The 19,984-nt window shown below is 39.7% G+C and overlaps 1 protein-coding gene across 5 annotated transcripts in view; it reads left to right on the forward strand.

Moving 5' to 3' along the window:
* The window catches only part of frmd3 (FERM domain containing 3), a 52,423-nt gene extending 32,912 nt beyond the window's left edge, over positions 1-19,511 (forward strand). For all 5 annotated transcript variants that reach the window (XM_079687380.1, XM_079687382.1, XM_079687381.1 and 2 more), the window contains 4 exons: positions 1,412-1,480; positions 1,732-1,856; positions 13,719-13,941; positions 14,489-19,511. In XM_079687380.1, coding sequence (XP_079543506.1) covers positions 1,412-1,480; positions 1,732-1,856; positions 13,719-13,941; positions 14,489-14,969 — 898 coding nt within the window. In that variant the 3' untranslated portion in view covers positions 14,970-19,511. The remainder of the gene's footprint in view (positions 1-1,411; positions 1,481-1,731; positions 1,857-13,718; positions 13,942-14,488) is intronic.
* The last annotated feature ends 473 nt before the right edge of the window (positions 19,512-19,984 follow it).

Consider the following 19,984-nt stretch of genomic DNA (forward strand, 5'->3'; position numbering starts at 1 on the left):
AGGATTGATGTGACTCTCCACTTGTACTATCAAGGGGATGTCTACCACTCCAGATGTTAAATCTAACCCTCTAATTTATCACCTAACCATCAATCTCAGAAACAATAGACTAATGGGTGGGATGGTGGAGCCTGCTGGCTTCAAACAGAGCGGTCAGAGTCGCCCAGCCCTCAGACTAATGGAGCTCCTGACCCGGCCAGCAGGAAGCTCCCACTCAGCAGCTCAGAAACAGCTCTCATTATGAGCAACTGCTGCCAAATACAGATGAAACATGACACTTCTGATGTAGTCAAATCAGTCAGACTCTCTTATTTCCAACTTTTAGTTTAGATTACTGAATTAAAATGTTAATTAAGTAGAAGTCCAGAAGTAGTATCAGCCAAATCTACTCCAAGTATGATAAGTAAAAGTAATCAGTATGCAATTTCTGTTTTCACAAATATTATATAATTGTATTATTCCATAATTGTGTATATTATTTTATTTGCTGCCGATCTGACGTCAAATCTCGGCGGACCCACAGAAAGTTGCTATCAGAAACAATGCCTGACTTGTTTTGGACGTAATCTCGTCTTTGTTTTAATATTGTTAAAATATTAGCAAGCCTCGCTAACACTCAGAGCTAACCTGTACTGTAGAGCTCATGTGTTTAAAAAGCAGGAAATAAAAAAAGGAACTCACCTTGTTTCAAAGTGATAAACCCGCAAGAGAAAAAGCATTTGAGCTCCATACTGTTTCAGAACTAATCCTTGATGTGGTTTAGAACAGGATGGCGTTTTATCACAGCAGAATTTTACTTTATCTCCGGTAGAATTCTGATAAGGCATTAGCTACGCCTTCTCCTCCTCCTCCTCCTCCTCCTCTTCCTCTTTTTTTTCAAGCTAAGTACCCAAAATCCGCGTTTCTCTAACAGGGCTGGAATAGAGGGATATGAGGGATTTCTAAAATGCATGATCTGTTTGTATTTTGAGCAAAACACATCATAGACATGTTTTTATATATTTGTATATATCTGAGACCAATAATATATGCCTTAAAATAGCATGATAGGTGCACTTTAAGTGAATGCATGAAATGGAAGTATACAAAAAAGTATTTACTTGAGTACATCTAGTTTGTTATATTCCACCACTGGTGGAACACAATATGAGACCGAATGAAATCTTATTAAATCTATGAAGTCTTAGTGGTCTGTGTGTTTATCAATTTAAAACAAGAAGTTATTAACCTTTCTATAGATTTATTTCTGTGCACAGTAATGCCCCTTCAGCATAACCATGGCCTTAGTATATGCTTTAGAAAACAAAAAAGACCATAGTTTTAATTTAATCTTATTTTATTTTGTGAAGCTCTTTGTGATGGTATACAGAATTTGCAACTCTTGTCTTTTCTCGCCATGAATGTGTGTTAGTGGACGAGTAGCCAAGGAGGTGATAGAAGCCAGCTCTAAGATAAAGAGAGAGCAACCAGAAGTACGCAGGTAAGCACAAGTCACATTCCACCTACACTCTCTTACAGTTAGTTACCGTTATTAAAGTACATGCATGCTTACTTATAGTAATACTTTACTACTGAGGGGTATTACAAGTACAAACAGTCTAATAATAATCCATGTATGGGGAACAAAATGTGCAAAAAAGCCTGTGAATTGTGGAGTTATGCTTTGATTACCCAAAACAATACACATCTTTCCTATCACAGAGCAGTCAGTGTATTTTGTTGTGATTTCAGAGCCCAGTTTGGTCAGAGTCGAAGTTATAACTCTTTGAGCCATAAAAACCTCATCATGAACATGGAGCCGCTGGTACCTGCACTGCCCTCCACCAACGAATACGAAGAGACGGCCGCAGACAACGGTAGGATGTTACCGACTCTACACACACACACACACACACACACACACACACACACACACACACACACACACACACACACACACACACACACACACACACACACACACACACACACACACACACACACACACACAAACACACACACACACGCACACGCACACGCACACACACACACACACACACACACACACACACACACACACACACACACACACACACACACACACCCATGCCCTCTCCTGCCACAGACCTCCGGAAAGTCACATGGGGTCTCCCTTGTGTATGATGAGGCACATGCACATCCCTCGGACAGAAAGCGTTAATTGAGCAGCAGATGCTCCCTATCTTGTCTCCCTGGAGACACCAATAGCAGCATGCTAAAAATACCCTTCCCATGATCCTCCCTGAGTACACCACCATGCCTCTGTGTGTCTGTGTCTGACTTTGTGTTTGTTTTACAGAGGAAGGTACACAGAAAGAGAGCAAGCTTGTCTTATCATCAATGAAAACCCAATTAGAAATGAGTTGGTCCCAAAGGAGTCTGTCTCTGTTCACATCCTGGTATTCTCCTGTTTGCACAATATGCAACCTTTTTTCTCCTTTGCGTTTTGGCCTATTTATAGCATTTATTTTAAAGCTTTTGAGATTGTCGACAGCTCATTTCACTAGTTCCTTATAAATTCCCTAAAAGTCATTTGGTAAAATATTTTTGTGAAAGCAGGATCTTTTTATAAAAGAAGCTTAATTCTAACCCAAGTTAATAACCATGAATTGCTTGATTATTATTTTACGTTTTTTATTTTGTGTTGAATTGTTTACTTTCCTGTAGACAAATTACACACTTTCATGTTTTAGCAGATTACTTAAAAACGTAACCTTAAAGTTAAGATTGACCGAAACAGTGTCTATTAACCATATCATTAGTGCTATATTACATAGTTCTTTCTAGGAAATGTTTTTGCAGCTAATTAGAGTATTATGTAGCCATTGGGGTATTTCGTATGGGATATTTCAGTAAAGCTCTCCATCGGCCCAGCTGGCCTGTCGACACGGGGCTCACAGTTGAACCTGGATCAGTTTCTCCCCATGAGAGGGTAAAGACTCGGCTCTGATGAGGCAAAACCCAATCAAGCAGAACAGAGTAGTTGGTAGTTAAGGGTTTTTCCCCAGGATACCACCTTCCCCTAGTAGATTTATGTAGTCGATAAAAAGTACTCGCAACGCTGTGAGTTTAAATGTTTCCCCTGTGACATTTTTCTTTAGCAGGTTATCGTTTCTCTCTGTCGCTTGTTCTCTAAGTTATTAATCCTGACACTCTCCACTGCAACCTATTATCTGATTGAAACATAAATCTTGTTGTAGAAGGAGAAGAAAGCAAGTAGGGGAGAGCACAGGGATTGATTACACGAGACAACACTAGAGCGGAGATGTTAAGAGAGCATTTCAAAAAGATGGAGAGAATACGGGAGTGGAGAAAATAGATTGTAGGGCTTATAGCATGAACTGATGGTGATGGATGTTCTCCACGTCTGTGATTGAACATAGTAGGACAAAGTAAGGGTTGATGAGAGACAATTGGAAGGTTTGATTACGGGAAAATGGGATATAAGAGAGGGGGAAAGAGGCAAGGAAAAAGTGATGTAAAGATAGTGTCTGTCTTCTATTGAGTATGGCAAGGGCATCGTTTAGTTTTCGAATCAAGAAAACCAGGTGTTAACAATAAATCAGTTAAAAGTTGTAATTCCTTCTCTAAAAAATACTCCACCATCATATATTACTCCCACATCAAAAAATCGTATTTACTAATATGATTTGTGTCCTTCTCAACTATTATAATTAAAAAAGTAAAAAAACAACCAATTCTGTTCTATTATAAGATGTTTTGTTGCTTCAAAGTTTATGTTTTATATTCTCCAGATGTTTAAGTGCTAATTTTAACATTAATCTCCAGCAGTCCATCATATCCTATAAGATCATCATGGGTTTGAATGGTTGCTGTTCTGTGAGAACCACGTAAAAAGTGGATTTGTTTTTAGTAGATCATTTATGGGCTTAGATTTGTCTCACAATTAAATATAAATAAAAGCAATACACAGGAAGTACACAGTATACACAATGAATATTAAAATATTTAATGTTGCCTTACTGTGAAGGCTGTTGTTCATTATAGTAATACAAAAACGGCACATTAAACAAACCATCATGCTCTTACTTTGAAACCTTGAAATCTGGAAATGTCACCATCAGCAGGCCATCACGTGGTTTCGGAAAATGACCGAGTGACACAAGCAGATTTCGGTCGAGACCGGCGGAAAGTTTGTCTCAAAACTCTGTGTGTGTAAAAAAGACGATCCACAAGCAGAGATTTAAGATCCACAAGCAGAGATTTAAGATCCACAAGCAGAGATTTAAGATCCACAAGCGCATTTTTGGTTGACTAACAAAATGGATTCACAAATTCCTGATCGAAAGTTGCCAATGTTAAAGAGATATTCACAAATTCCTTTTGTTTATTTGTAAATTAATTATAGTATTCACAGATCTTTTTTTTATTTGTGAAATTATTTTTATGTTCACAAAAATATTTATGAGACAGATCTAAGCCCATAATAATTATACTACCAGATAAAAAACTGTGGTGTCACCCTTACAAACTGTCGACAGTCGTGATTACTTATTTTTGCATGAGAGAAATGCCATCATTTTCAGGGTGAGGACATCTTGCTGAACATGAATGTTATGTGAACGTGTTTCTAAGCACAAACAGCAGGCAGGGGGAGGTTTGTCACAGAGCCCTCACTAAAATGTACCGTTATCTTTATAGGAGGGTATCAAAGTTTACCCCGACACATGCAGAGGAGGTGGCAGTACTGAAGATTTTCCTCATAAACAAAGGCAAAAAAGTGCCTCTAAAAAAACTCTCTGTTGCTTGTCAGTGAGCGCACGGTACTGTAGACACGTTTCAACAACCCAATCCAGTTTCTATCATCTGGATGTTGGCAGCCGAACACAGTTTACAGACATTATTGTGCGTGAATCCAATCAAAACTTTAAACTGTGTGTTGCAAAAAGCCTTGCCACACTACTGATTTATTGCTGCTGTGTTGTGTCTTAATCCATCCATCCCCTGCACACAGGACTCCACATTTAGTGTTCCCCTTCACTGGAAAAACTGAACCGTTGACTTTAATTAAATGTATTATGTCAACACATTTCACACCACTTTATTAGGTTAGTTGAAAGCAATAATATTAAGTTGAAAATATTTTTTTATTTAAACTTAATATTATTGCTTTCAACTAGCCTAATACAGTGAAAACTGTTGACAAAACACACTTAATTAAAGTCAATGTTTCAGTTTTTTCAGTGTCCTCTCCTGTAAACTCCTTCACTCCATCTTTAACACCCCACCCTTTTTTCTCGCTTTCTCCTTACGTCCTCCATTTGTCACACATCGACCCCAGCCCGACCCCTTAGGCCTTCACACATGTAGAGAACCATCAAGCTCCTGTGCCATCACTCTCTTCAAACTCAATCGCACCTCATCTGACAGGATTTACTGCCGTCGTCTCACTTTCTCCAGCGCTCCTCTTCTCTCTGTCTTTCTCTCATCTCCTCTTCTCCCATTTAGAGAAAAATCAATTCTTCTTGGCTGATGGTCATAGAGCTGCAGCAGCAAGCATCCCGGCAGTGGGTTGGGTTGGGAGGAGTAGGAGGCAGTCATCAAATCAAGAGCCTCGTGCAGGACACAGGCGGAGTAATGAGACACACAAGATTCAATTTGACAATGCTTTGTTTCCCGCCGCAGTTCCTGCTACTGTTTTATGCTACTAAAAAAAAAAAATCGTTTTTCCTGGGATCTTACATTTCAAATGTTCTGTTTGAGCCTCATCAGATTTTGATTGACTGACTTGATTTTTTCCCCAACAGTCAAAGCCCCTCGAGTGACGCAGAATATCCAAAGCTAGATGTCTATGCTTTGGTTGCTTCGGTTACTGTGTAACACCTATTAATGCACTGAATCAAGAAGTAATGCTTTCATATATGGGTTCCCTCTACCAATCTGCTACCGGGATGCCTAAACAGGCCATTTCCTCGTCAATTACTCACCCCTTATATAGTATATATATATATATATATTATTTCCCAATTTGAACGTGACATTTTTTTTTGTGCGCTGTTGTTTTTTTCCCATGCCTTTGTGGTGAACGAAGAATTGAAGTAGGAAGTATCTCTATAGTATTATCTAGGTCTCATTTTCCCAGTAGTCGCTCGCTACTTCCCAAATAAGATTTATCTTTGACTGCACAAGTGCGGTTACTGTTTGTAAACAGATGTTTTGTGTAGTGTCGCCGTTGTTAAGCAGGCACCATGTAACTGTGGAGGCATGCAAAGTGTTCTTTCAAGTATTCAATATAACCCAGGGTAAGTGATTGAAATACAACTGATCATTTTGGAGTGCAGTATCACTTTGACAAAGAGAGCTACTCAGTGCTCTTAAAATATGGCATATTAACTGTCAAAGAGCACACACTTTTTCTCTTATCCAACATGTCCATGGTGTTGAGACCAGATGTTCACACCGAAAGGAACAGAAGTTTACTGTATGTGTAAAGAATAACGAAGGAGAGCTTTAACATTATGTTGTTTAAATACTTTTACTTTGTCATCTTGGATCAATTGGCCCATTGCTGCATGAAGTGGGTTTGTTTGTCTGATTGTTGTTCCAGAAAGTTACAGAAATCCCCTTCTGGAGGGAGCAGCAATGGGCTCTATACTGTATATGGAGATGAGAAAATAAGCAGGGTTTACATTCATCTCTCCATCACTCGTTTTTACATTTTTCACACAGATGCTCCTGTTACATTTAGTTGTACCACCAAGTGCAACACCATGAACTCAAGTAAAGCCCCCCTCATTTGAATAATAATCGTATCTTCTCTGACAGCAGGGTTTTCACACTGCCTTCAGGTGTTGCTGTTTATAACAGATATCAGAACTCTTCTGGCTATAGATGACAGGTTGTTCAAACCAGTTTGTATTGAGCATGTCTCTACTTTTAGACAGTGGGACGCTGACTGTTTAAAGAAGGCTGCTGCATTGTGCAAAGACTTTCGGATAAAGTGTCCTCGAGATGGTCCAGGATCACCGTCTAAATTCAGAGCACTAATCTCAACCATTAGAGGGGAAACAGGAAGCTGACCCAAGGACAGTGCTGACCTTGTTCTGTTTGTACAGCCTGTCCCCTTCTTATATACCGAAATCTATACACACACACACACACACACACACACACACACACACACACACACACACACAAACACACACACACACACACACACACACACACACACAGTGGTTATGTCATGTTTTGGCTACGGATATTACTCATTGATTAGACTTATTATTCAAATCTCACAATTATGGGTCCATCCTCACTCCCCCTATCACTCAAAACATCAAATGAGACCCTGGGAAGGATGCAACAAGTCTTATTTTTATATCAAGCAAACTGCTGTCCATTAAAATGTGTGTTAATGCTAACCTTCAGAGTTAGCTGCCTGCAACGAAATAAGCTTGCAGAGATATATCTTTGTGATTGAAGGTTTTATCATAGATTTACAGTGAAGTGAAAAAGAAAATTAGTCTGACGTGGAAAAGAGATAAAGAAAGACTTGCTGTGAGGAACAGAAAGTGATCCAAATCCCACCCTGAGTCAGGCCTTTGTAATCAGAGTTAGATTAGCTGCCCCTCTGCAGCAGGACCACCTGGTTATATATAGAAACAGCAGCTTTGGGCCTGATCCTCCTCTAATGCCCCTCCACTCTTTGTTAACATCGCTGACATTCACAGGAGGGCCCGCCATGTCTGTGTATCAGAGAGAGAGAATGTGTCTGGTGTATGTCTCTCACCATCTCTCTCAGTGTGTATGTGTAGGCGTCCGAACCTTAGATCTCAGCTGGCATCCCGCTCACTCAGGGTGTGGGGGTCTCGCCGCAGACAGCTGGGTTAGAGGTTGGTCGTCAGACTGAACGATGGAGGTTCTTGAGCACAGAAACAGCAGTGATGTTGGAGGCGGCCTCATGCAGAGCAGTGTGGCGTTGGGAGTTAGCGAGTGCCCCAATGTAGGCGACCCCCTGAGCTGCGGGAGCCAGGGCAGGGCAGCAGGACTCGGGCTGGACATGACCCCAGAGTGGCTGGAGGGTGAGGGTGAGGGTGAGGGGATGGAGTTGGGACAGGCCGGACCTCTTGAAGTTTACCACCCCGGGGAGTCTGTGGACGAACGAGATTCATCCATAGTAGTGTCTGAGGCCTTGAGGTGCCAGGTGAAGATTACAACACGAAGGAGCCTGCATCTGCGTATAGCCAATCACACGGCCCGGGATGTATACGTACGGCTGGTGGGACATGGGGGACGCATCGCCGGGATAAGTACTGGACTTCCGAGAAATACACTGGAACAGAGTAAGATTGGGAAGCAAAGGCAGAAATATGTGTCAGAAGTTCATGAAGATACGTTCAAGATTATTATAGTGCGTCTTTTCTCTCGTGGTTTAGTAAAGTTCACTGGCATTCAGTGAAGCATCATTGACATTTCTTTTAATTCAATTCATTATGTGAAAACTAGATTACACTGCTATTTTAAAACTTGTAGTAATTGTATGAGCCGGTTCAGCCCAGTAGAGGGGATGCTAGGTTTGTTGTGGCAACCGCTTGGTTCACTATGAAAGAACCTCCATCTGTCAAACATAGACCTTAGACTGTCAAGAGACCACTTTAGCGCGTGTGTGTGTGTGTGTGTGTGTGTGTGTGTGTGTGTGTGTGTGTGTGTGTGTGTGTGTGTGTGTGTGTGTGTGTGTGTGTGTGTGTGTGTGTGTGTGTGTGTGTGTGTGTGTGTGTGTGTGTGTGTGTGTGTGTGTGTGTGTGTGTGTGTGTGTGTGTGTGTGTGTGTGTGTGTGTGTGTGTGTGTGTGTGTGTGTGTGGTAACCACATATAATCAAACAACAGCCCTAAGGGTTGAGGGAGTTTGGAATATTTGCATGGTAGATTTGTGAATGAAAGGTTTGAATGGGACACAACACAGAGAGAGCTTCTACAAAACGGAATAATCAACTTTAATGTTAGTTATTTCTGTAAAAAACAACTAGACATTTTGGGTAGTTTCACAAAGGCAAACGGAATGGCACATTTAAGATTAAAGCCTTATCAAGAATGTTAGCGTTTCGTTATGGCTTTCTGTCAGTAGCATTACGGAAAAACTACTGGCCTGATTATCATGACACGAGGTGGACAGGTCCAACAGGGGCCAACAAACCCTTTAAATGTTACTGCATATAAGCCTAATTGTCCACTTAATGAATCTTTGCCGAGGTTCAAGCTTTCTGAGTGTTTTGATGACTGAATACTGACTTTTTCGATGCAGTTTTTATTTAATAGTGATCATTTGATGTAAAGAAGATTGGTAACTAGACTATTTTTAAGGAATATGTTGACATCAAGATAAGGACAACAGGGTTCACTTACTGGCCTCATTGTGAAGGCGTATCTCCATCCTGCTGAAGTGTCCTTGACCCGAAATGGAATCTTCATCATGGTTTAGCAGTGATGCTTTACAGTGGATCCTGTTTCACCTGAAGCTGTACACAGAGGACACAAGAGGTTATTCACTCTTAGTACGAGGCGTCAGCGTTAAATCAAATATTTAGGCTCTCCTGAGTATAAGTGGTCTTGTGCGTTGCTTCAGTTGCATGAGTTGAGGAATCAAACTGACAAAGAGAAGAGCTGAGCAAACAAACAACACAGAGTAAATGATGCCGCTATTCTTGCGCCCATGCACAATTGCACAGATAAATATACTTTGGAGGTGTTTGGGTGTGGATGATGAGGTTGCATGACCGAGATGAATAGGTCTGTCAACACTTCTGCTCTGTGTGTACGCTGGCCACACAGGAATCTAGCGCCTTGTGGTGTGAATCACCTCTTCTGAGGAGAGGCCTGTATATGAGCTAACAGGACAGAAAGCAGACTACTAGAAATGTGAAACAGCAGCAGCAGAGTTACTTTGTTGTTGTGTGTTCCTTCAGACAACACAGTGTATTCTTGTGAGCTCAGGTTAACATAGGTAATGTAAATAATCTTCTGAGCGTCAAAATAAATTATTTTTTAACTAAATTCAATAACGTGTTTTAAGAGCACGGGAAAAAAACTAGAAGCACGGCAGTTTGGGAACTTCATCTTACCATGGTTTTCTAAATGAACGCCCTCTTTTAAATACATTGTTCTAACATTTGGTGAAATATCTGCTGTGTATGAAACCTACATTCTTCAGGACTCTCTCTGTGCTGCTGTTTTTAATCAATTATGAATGAATTGTAACATTTCTGAGCTAGCAGAAACCCCTAGAGGTTTTTTACATGTCTATGTGGTATTAGTTTAAAGCCACAACAAAAATAAATATGAAATAAACAATATAAGATTGTTTAAAAAGAAAAGCCCTTGGCTAGAGATAGGAAGTGAGACTAAACTGTGCAGAAAGTTAGTTACAATTCTTTATGTTGTGTTATCATAGTAGGTCCAAAGGGCAATGGGATTTTGAACTAGGTTTTCTTACCCCTGGAGGTGAAACTTAACAGTTTCCTCTTTGTTCTCTCTCTGTTTTTTATTCCATCAAGCTTTAAATGCTTCTTCATGAGGGTCGCTGGGTGCTTCAGAGGCGGGGTGCTCCCTTTACGGGTCAAGTACAGGGCTGACACAGACACACACTCACATTCACACCACAGGCAACTTAAAGCCCCTAATTATTCTAACCTGCCCACCTGAAAGGGCTGCCCTTGTTTCCGCCCACAGTCACCGTCCAAAGACATGCATGTTAGGTAAACAACTCCAAATTGCCTGTAGGTTTGAAAATTTGATTGACTGGCAGCCTGCCGCTCACGCAGTGTCATGTGATCGGCTATCAGCACACACCTCACGCACAGGCAGCAGATGATGGAGGGATCAGGATTATTTTCATCTGTTTTTTGAGGTTTCAGCTTTTTGTTTGAGTTGATTGGCAAAAATGAGTTGTGTATCTCATGAATTCTTATCATTGTATTCTGTTTTAGTTATTGCTTTTTAATTAATAATTAAAATGACAATGTATTTGAACAGCAACAAGCAATGTTCAATTACTACTGCCAGCTTCCTCACTTCTGTATTCAATCAATCAATCAATGTTCATTTATATAGCCCAATATCACAAATGTCACATTTGTCTCAGTGGACTAAACAGTTTGTACAGAATATCAGTATGACAATACAACACCCTCTGTCCTTAGACCCTCACATCGTACAAGGAAAAACTTCCAGAGAAAACCCAGTTTAAAGGGAAAAATGGGAGAAACCTCAGGGAGAGCAACAGAGGAGGGATCCCTCTCCCAGGACGGATAGACGTGCAATAGATGCCGTGTGTAAATTGAAAAGATAATAGATTTGCAACGTAGGTAGTCCAAATGTTTTGAAATGCATGTGTGTATAATAGGAAGATGAATCCACGAGGATATCCATCCAGGACTTATGATCCAGGACCACAGCCACGACTCAAGATCCAGGACTCGCGATCCATGACACAGGACCGCAGGATCATCCATGACTCCGGATCCCGGCGTATATAGACACCAAAAAGAAAGACATTTGGGGAAGCTGGGTTAATCGGAACATGAGAGTACACAGGTATAGACAGAGAGAAGGAAGAAGTAAGATGTCCCCCGACAAACTAAGCCTATATCAGCAAAACTAGGGGCTGAATCGAATCAGCCCTAACTATAAGCTTTATCAAAAAGGAAGGTCTTAAGCGCACTCTTAAAAACGGATAGGGTGTCTGCCGCCCGTATTGAGTTGCTCCTCTTATTTCAGGTCTGAGTCCATGCACTTGTTGCATTTTTTGTTGACTCTGTTTCCATGGTAGCTGTCACCCTTCGCTCATCTAGTTTTTCGCTCACTCCATCTCTGTCTTTCTTTAATTTCTCTTAACTCATAGTGGAATCAGTTGGCATGGCAACTGATTAGTCCGTTTGGCCTTGACGCTCAAACAAACGTGACATGAGTCTGAGATGTTTCGGTATTATGCCACTAACTGTGCGTGTGTGTGTGTGTGTGTGTGTGTGTGTGTGTGTGTGTGTGTGTGTGTGTGTGTGTGTGTGTGTGTGTGTGTGTGTGTGTGTGTGTGTGTGTGTGTGTGTGTGTGTGTGTGTGTGTGTGTGTGTGTGTGTGTATGTGTGTATATTAGGGCTGAACGATTAATCGATTTTAAATCGGAATCGCAATTTTAAATGATGCACTTATCAAATTGCACAGCCTGCGATTTTTGTAGTTTTTTTTTTTTTTTTTTTTGTTCTTCTTGTGTGTCAGTCATCCACACCAATCAGAAGTGCTGTGCTCCACATGTACCAGTCATTGTTAACCAATCAGAAGTGGCCCATGATAGTAGGTGATAGACAGATTGATCCAATCACTTGCAAAGTATTTTTGAAATACTTTTCCAAAAGGCTTCCAATGGAGCATTACTAGATGGATGATGAAACAAACCATCTAGTAATGCTCCATCACATGTTTTACATCTATTGCAGGGTGAATCTTAAACTGAAGCTTGACTTTAAAGCAACCCAACGGAAGTTTCATGTAAGTTTAGTTCTTTCACTCGTAGCTCGGGCTGCGGGGGTGCTAGAGACGGGAGCATGTTGATACGACCTTCCTAGCCGGTAATCTGGCCGCATTTTACAATAAACTTCCGTTGGGTCGCTTAAAAATAAATATCGCAAATCGAATCGCGATATCTGTCAGAAAAATCGCAATTAGATTATTTCCCTAAATCGTGCAGCCCTAACTCACAGTGAATGTCCTCTGCCAGCACCTGTAGGCCAAATGTGATGACTTAAAGCTGCGGCACTCTCTCGGAGCCAAGCAGATGAGAACAGTTATATAAATGACCAAGTTGCTGTGAACCTACAGTATTATTTCCTCTCACATTTGCAGGATTTTATCAAGGTTGAGTGTTAATAGATTTTGCATTTAACATGTCAGTATTAAGGTTGATATATGTGGGTTCTCTATCATAACAAATACAGGACTGCCATCCTGTGGCTACTGTGTACAACTGCAGCTTACAAATGTACTTCTGAAAGTGGTTCCTTGTCCCAGTTACATACAAAATAACTGCTTTGTGTTTGTGACACATTCATGAACATGATGTGCCAAAAACTACTCATACTTGGAAAAAGTGATTAAGGTTGAGATGCTGTCAACAGCTCCAATACAAATACATATAGATATTACTTGAAAACGTATTTGTTTGATATTGATATATTTAGGATTGGAAATAAACAATCATATAACATTAAGATCCTTAGCTCAAGCTTTGTAGGATCTAGTTTAGAAAAAAAATAAGAAATGTGACGGTTTAATATTTTCTCCATGCTGTTAACAGACACAAGAAAGCAAACTATCAACAACAGTTGTAGTTTATGCTTTATATTATTGGAATAGTTTAAAGTATGGAAAATGGAATAGGGACAACGTAGAAAAAGTATTACTAATAGCGTATAACAATTATAATATTAACTTTTCTTGCTAAAAACAATAAATAATATATATAAAATATAAATGAATATAAAAGATAAAATAAGACTTAAATATATATAAATAAATGTGTATATAAAAACATTAACAGTTGTATGAATGTTCTTCAGTCTGACTCATGTGATGAATGCAATTTCATGTTGCTTTCTCATGGGAAAACTTGTTGGGAGTCTACATTCGCAAGTTACCTCCAAACTGATTTTTGTATAAATGTAATGTAAGACCTGTTTGTTTTTCCCTCCTCAGCTGTTGTTGCTGTGAAGGACTCTGTCTTGTTGTCTCCTCTCGAACCCTCACCTGCTCCGCCAGACGCAGAGCAGCAAAGTGCTGAGAGAAGAAATTGCCTGCAGCCTCCCCGTGTTTCCATGGAAACCTCAAATCACCGACCTCACACACCCAAAGCTGAAGAAGAAGTGGAGGAAGACGATGACGCCAGCGGACCACTGACCATTTCTGAGCTTGCCTACAGGTCTATAGAATTTTTGTAACAGAGCTATAATGAAATATGAGTCTTCTCTTTCAGCTCATTGTTTTTAACTGCCGCCATAACCATCGTTTTTGGCTGAAGCAGGAAGAAATAGTAAGATGGAAGAGTTAATACAAATACCCCCTTTTAATAGATAAACAGTGAGTCACACTAGATATGTTGCATTTCAGGTACATGCTGTGTACAACATATAAACACCACAGCTATGAACAGATTGCATTCCTCAAGTTTGAACTTGAAACAAAGCACAAAAGTGGTTGGCATCTCTTCATATGTCCCGGATGTTTGGCCTGACTTGCCTGGCAATGTTTTTTGATTCTGGCATTTCTGTAGCAACATGTACAGTACAGTATATGTGTGCTTGTCTCGCTTACGATTCAAAACCTACCTTTGTTATTGCAAAAAAAAAAAAGGCCAGCTCTAAAATCACCATTTTTTAAACTTCCCTTATTCTTCTTGTTTGGCCCTGGTTCAATCCTACTTACAATAACATTGTTTTTTCTTCAAATATCTCCCCTCCCCCATGCAGCCCTTGTGCCAGCTTGTTGCCCACCCCAGTGGAGGACAGTCAGGGAGGAGTGGACCTGCTCTTCTCCTCCCCGGTGCAGAGCCCCGCCCGGATGCTGAGGGAGATCCATGCAGACCCCGACATCCAGGCCCAGCTGGAGGCCGACAGGGAGCGGGATCGGGCCTATGAGCGCACCCGTCTGGCTACCAGGAGTCGGATGGGGGGGGTCCTGACCAGCAGCCTGCGCCTACTGTCGTCCAATGAGAGAGTCAATGCTTGCATGCTGAGCGTGGCCCGCTTTGTTGCCGTTGTCATGGGCGTGCTGCTTGTCACTGTGCCCACTCTGCTGCTGCTGCTGGAGTCTGACATTGACGTGTCGTTCCTCCATGAGATCCGCCAGACGCCGGAGTTTGAGCAGTTTCACTTCGAGTACTACTGCCCGCTCCGGCGCTGGATCCTGTGCAGGATCAGCATGGCCATGGAGAACCTGTGGTCAGACTGAGGAGCTAGAGGAGCCACTGCAGGGGGAAACACATGTGCCCAAATGTCTGTCTTAACATGTCATTTAATCTTAAATTCAGTTACAACAACTGAACCAGTCTGCCAAATGGATGAAATGATTTCACTTGTTTCAGACCTATTTTTTGAGCAGGTGCAATGGATCTTTGATGAGGGCTCACACAATTCCACTAGGTTGTCTTGTAAAAAGGCCTGATAAAGATGTACTGTCATGCCTTTTATAATACATTGTTTCCAAATTGAATAATACAGAAACAAGTAGATTTGTTTCACCCCTTTCGCAGCATAATTAAGTTTATTGAACAAAAAAGAGTAATAGAGAACTAACATTTTAATCTTGGGATCCAGTCACTTGTTAAGACACTTTTGGCAGTGGTAAACAGAAAAGAAAGGACAAGAAATGCTGCAAGTTTTCAAAGACAAACGTGCAAAAGGGAGACTTTTATGAAAATAAAAATAAGGGAAGTCATGGACAGATAAACTCACAAAAAGATGCAGAGAAGCATGCAGGATACAAGTGGTTGGTACTGTTTTTAAAGGTCTGTTCACTCCTGATGCTGACTAGCTGATGTAATGACTCTGGTAAATATGACGAACCATTCTGATTGGTTCTCGCCCTCAGAATGGAGCACCTGATTGGTCACCGAGCCTGTCAGTCATGACGGAGTGGACGTGGGAGAGAAATGATTGATTTGTCACTGAACGCAACAAAAGCCACAGTCAGAGGTACATTATATATATATTTAAAAACAAAAGAGTAATATTGATAATATAAAACCAATCTTAAATAAGTTGTTTTTAACATTTTGTACATTTTTATGTGATGCAGACCTTTCAGGAATTTTTCAGTCAGAGGATCTACTTTAAGCTTATTTTGAAATTAAGAATTTACAAAAGAGTAAAAAAACAAACACATTTATTAAAGTTTATCGGGGTGATGGGCGTTGAGAAATTTAAGATATTTTTTAAGAGCACTGTCAGCATTTGTTGCCTCCGTAGCTCCCTGGAGTTTTCCTACAGAGGCTATAGCACAAATCTTTTACACAGATCACAGATTAAAACTGTTTCAGATTACGTGATGTCATTTTGGAAATGGGAGGGCAACAGAGGAGAGAAACCTTCTGTTCGTCATCATGATAAAACTTGTGTTTTGTTGAACTTTTAAATGTCTTCTGAACTAAATGTTAAGTCAGTAGTAGTGCATCTCTCAGTGTGTTTTAAGTCAGTTTGAACATAAAAGTATTTAAAAAATGCTAAAGAAGGACAAGGTGACCTGTAGGCTTGTGATGAAAAGTTATGTGTGAGTAAAGGTGGGTCAAATCGAGATTTGGGGTCATTTGTTCAGTCCATGGGAGGCTACTGTTAGGACAGCTCTGTGATCGTCTCAGATTCAAAGTGATGATGGTACACTTAAGATTCCCAGAGGAAAATGTTTGTGTATTCCAAATATGCTGCTCATATGTGACACATGATTGGAAAACTGATGGTGTCAATCTGGTGCAGGACTACAGTGGCAGGTATTTAATTTGAATCACTAAATGAAATTAGAGATGATTTGTAGCCATTATTAAAGAAGATCTGTGAGAACATCATGCTGAGCATAATTTAAATGACCGCAACTGTTTATACCCTTAAACAGAATACATACATTTCTATCATTTTGGTGTGAGTCACTAACAAGTTTTAGATGGGGAGGATGTTTTGAACAAGATGTTTGAAGAATATGATTCTGGTTTTGAAGACGTAGATGTGTTCACATACAAGGGTGTTTCTGTGTGAAGGAATTTGGAGCAGCGCCATCAAAGATACTGAAAAGGTTTTATTTTAAAATGTCTAAAAGTAGAAACTTCAATTTTGGGATCTAAAGGCTGTACTAGTGGTTTTGTTTCAATCCGACAGTGCCTGTCAGTAACAGTGTCCTGGCTCTGCATGGAGAAGAAACAGAGAGTTACAGCGATGAGAGTTACTTCAGATCAAATGAAAAAAGATGCAAAAAAAAAAAAAAAGAAGCTCTGTTTGAAATGTAGTTCAATTTGAATTACATTTCTCAGGAAAGGGCATTAGCAGTTTATGTTCAAAATAACAATTATATGTCTAAAAAGAGAAAGGAAAAACACATCTAATCACAGCATATAGTTTATGCCTAGCATTCATACAGTACATGTCTTGCATTATGCTATTTTGAATATATAAACACTATGTCTTTTTACCAAGTCTGTAGCTAGACATAAATACAGCTGCAGATTGTCTGTGTTATTGTAGCAACACTACACTCCATGTCATATGCATCCAAATATATTACCTGAAAAGTATTTACTGTTGAGAGCCGGTACCTGCAGTTTGACCATCATAGCTGAAGCTCTGTACTGCTTTATCTATTCATTTAAGCTGATCAAAACAGGAGTAGCAACATCTCTTTCTCAAAACTCTCTGACACTGTTTGAGGCTCTTAAAAAGCTGAACTCATACTTTTATTTTCAGAATATCTCCACAATCTCAACTGCTACAGAGGCCTCTGCAGTGCACATCACCATCAAAAGCCTCTCATTTGAACCCAAACAATATCTCTGCCTCATATGATCAGCTGTGTTGTTGTGTCGCTGTGTGAACCTTATGCATCAACAAGCTTTATGCATATAGATAATATGCAGTAACAACAGAAACAAGCTAACTTGGGACAAAGTATTTATTTTCCTATTACAGCATATTCACGGAGTATCACGACTGAAACCAAGCAAAGGGCCAAACCACTATCAAGACCACATTTTGCATTTAACATCACAGGCTCTGAGTTTCACTGTAGTGGGTGAAGCTGATCTGAATGCACCGCTAAACAATACCACCATCCCATGATAACTAACAAAGTGGAATAGCATCGTGAACTATCACCCCGTCTTCATATTTAACTGTTGCTCATCCGCTATGCACATGCACCAAAATGCTTGAGATATTCCCAGTATACTTTAAATAGAAGTTCTTATGTATAGGCTTCATGTGTATAAACATGGCGTTCTGGCTTTGGTCCTTTATTTCTGTGCTTCATCATTACACAGCTAACCCAGGGTATCTCACTCTGACCTCTCAATGTAAACGGCATGCCTTCATCTGTAAATACTGTGTTTATAGTTGTGGCAAAAAATAATCCTCTCTTTCTTCCCTCTGCGTGTCTTGGCCATATAAAGCGTTCTAGATTTAGGCTTGGCTGTCTTGACCATCGTAGACAAATGCATGTTCTCCCTGTTTTACTAAAAGGAGGTCATTTAAAAAATGTTGTGACCTCATTTAAAAAACCAAAACACGTCATGCAGTGTGGTTTTTCTTCATTTCAACAATTGAATTGACAAGACTGAATATATCTGGTTGCTTATTCTGTTAGCTTCCTCTCAGATAATCAACCCAAAAAAATGTGTCTCAGCACAAAAATGCTGTTTGCTTGGAAAACATTTTTTACCATCTCTTAAAGAGCAGATCTAAAATATTTGACTAGTTCGTTAATTGTGCTTTTGCTGTGTGCGTAAATCATTTTAGTCAGAAGGTAAATGCTAACACCTGCACCTCATTGCTAACGGAGCATGCTATTAACTGAATCAATTGAATTCATTTGAAATCATTACTTGTAAAGATGTTCACTTTCAACCTAAACTCATTGCAAACAACAAAAGTTCTTTCTGTGATCAAAACAGATCTTTGGCCCCACATGACACCGTAGCATTTGATTAGTTTGTAGCTCATTTTTTCAGTTTAATGAGTTTAAAGGGGAATTGTACTCCTTTGAGATTCAGCTCTTGTTTTGAGCTACTTGAGTTTCTGTGTTTTACAGCATATAGACGGACCGAGCGTACAACTTCTGTTGCCCGTGCTTACATAAAACTGTGATTAAAACATCACTAAGTTCACACACCAGTTGATGTCATGTCTGAGGTATGAGTGCTGAGTTCCTGACATGAGTCAAGTATTTACAAACCTTAAATGTAATAACCTGCCTTTAATTATCAGTGGAAATTAAACTAAATGCTTTACAGACTACACTCAGAATTCAACGCTGTTCGAACCCAATACACACATTCTGCTTTTGATGAATTTATTTAAGATTTTAAATATTTGAACTCAGGTCTACTATATGCAAAACTATTGGACATCACGTGGTACAAGATAAAAAATAAGCTGTTTATTATGTTATTTCAGTGTTGTGTGGGCATGTACAGTAGCAGATTCTCTTGCACGGTCACTTTGTTGTTTTTGGATTTAGTCAAATGATTTTTTGTTCTAACGGTCAGTCAGATCATTTATTATAATTTTTTTGTCATTAAGTCTCTTTTAATAAGAAACTCTGGGAGATTTAATCTGAGAAGAATAAGAAAAAAAAAAACTAAGTAATGGCTCCCTCTCTTCTGGGACAACCAAGCCTTATGAACTTTGTGAAGTGAACATTTTGAATGTTTGTATGTTATAACAGAAAACATGAATTGTTTTATATGTTAATACTGCCACAATAAAGCTCCCTAATGAATATATATTGAAATAAGGCGCCTAATGTGTGGATCATTTTACACGACCGTTAGCTTGATAAAAAAACTTAACATTTTGAAATATCTTACTGTTTTACTTCTCCATTAAATGTAAGTTTATGAAATGTAACTAGCAAATTCACCAACAAGTCATATGAACGGCTACATTTAATCACAGATTTGCTTCTGTTTCATTTAAGGGACCTTTGTTTGAAATTCTTTTCACACTTAATCGGATACAGCAGCAAGTCATAAGATAAAGGGGATTTTTAGTAGAGCTAGAGAACGAGTTCTGTGTGTGTACTTGTACTAATCATTTTTCTTCGTAAAACTTGTGCTCATTATGCTTATCTTAAGGTTAAGACTTTCTGTTTTTGGAGTATGTTACAAAAAGAGTTAAGTTTTATATTAAAGAGTTTGTCACAAGTGTCAAAGATAAAAGATCGATGGAGGAGTCAGAAAGGTCTTATGAAAGTATTTTTAAATAACA

The sequence above is a fragment of the Notothenia rossii genome (assembly GCF_949606895.1).
Source record: "Notothenia rossii genome assembly, chromosome: 6".
NCBI classification, from domain to species: Eukaryota; Metazoa; Chordata; class Actinopteri; order Perciformes; family Nototheniidae; genus Notothenia; species Notothenia rossii.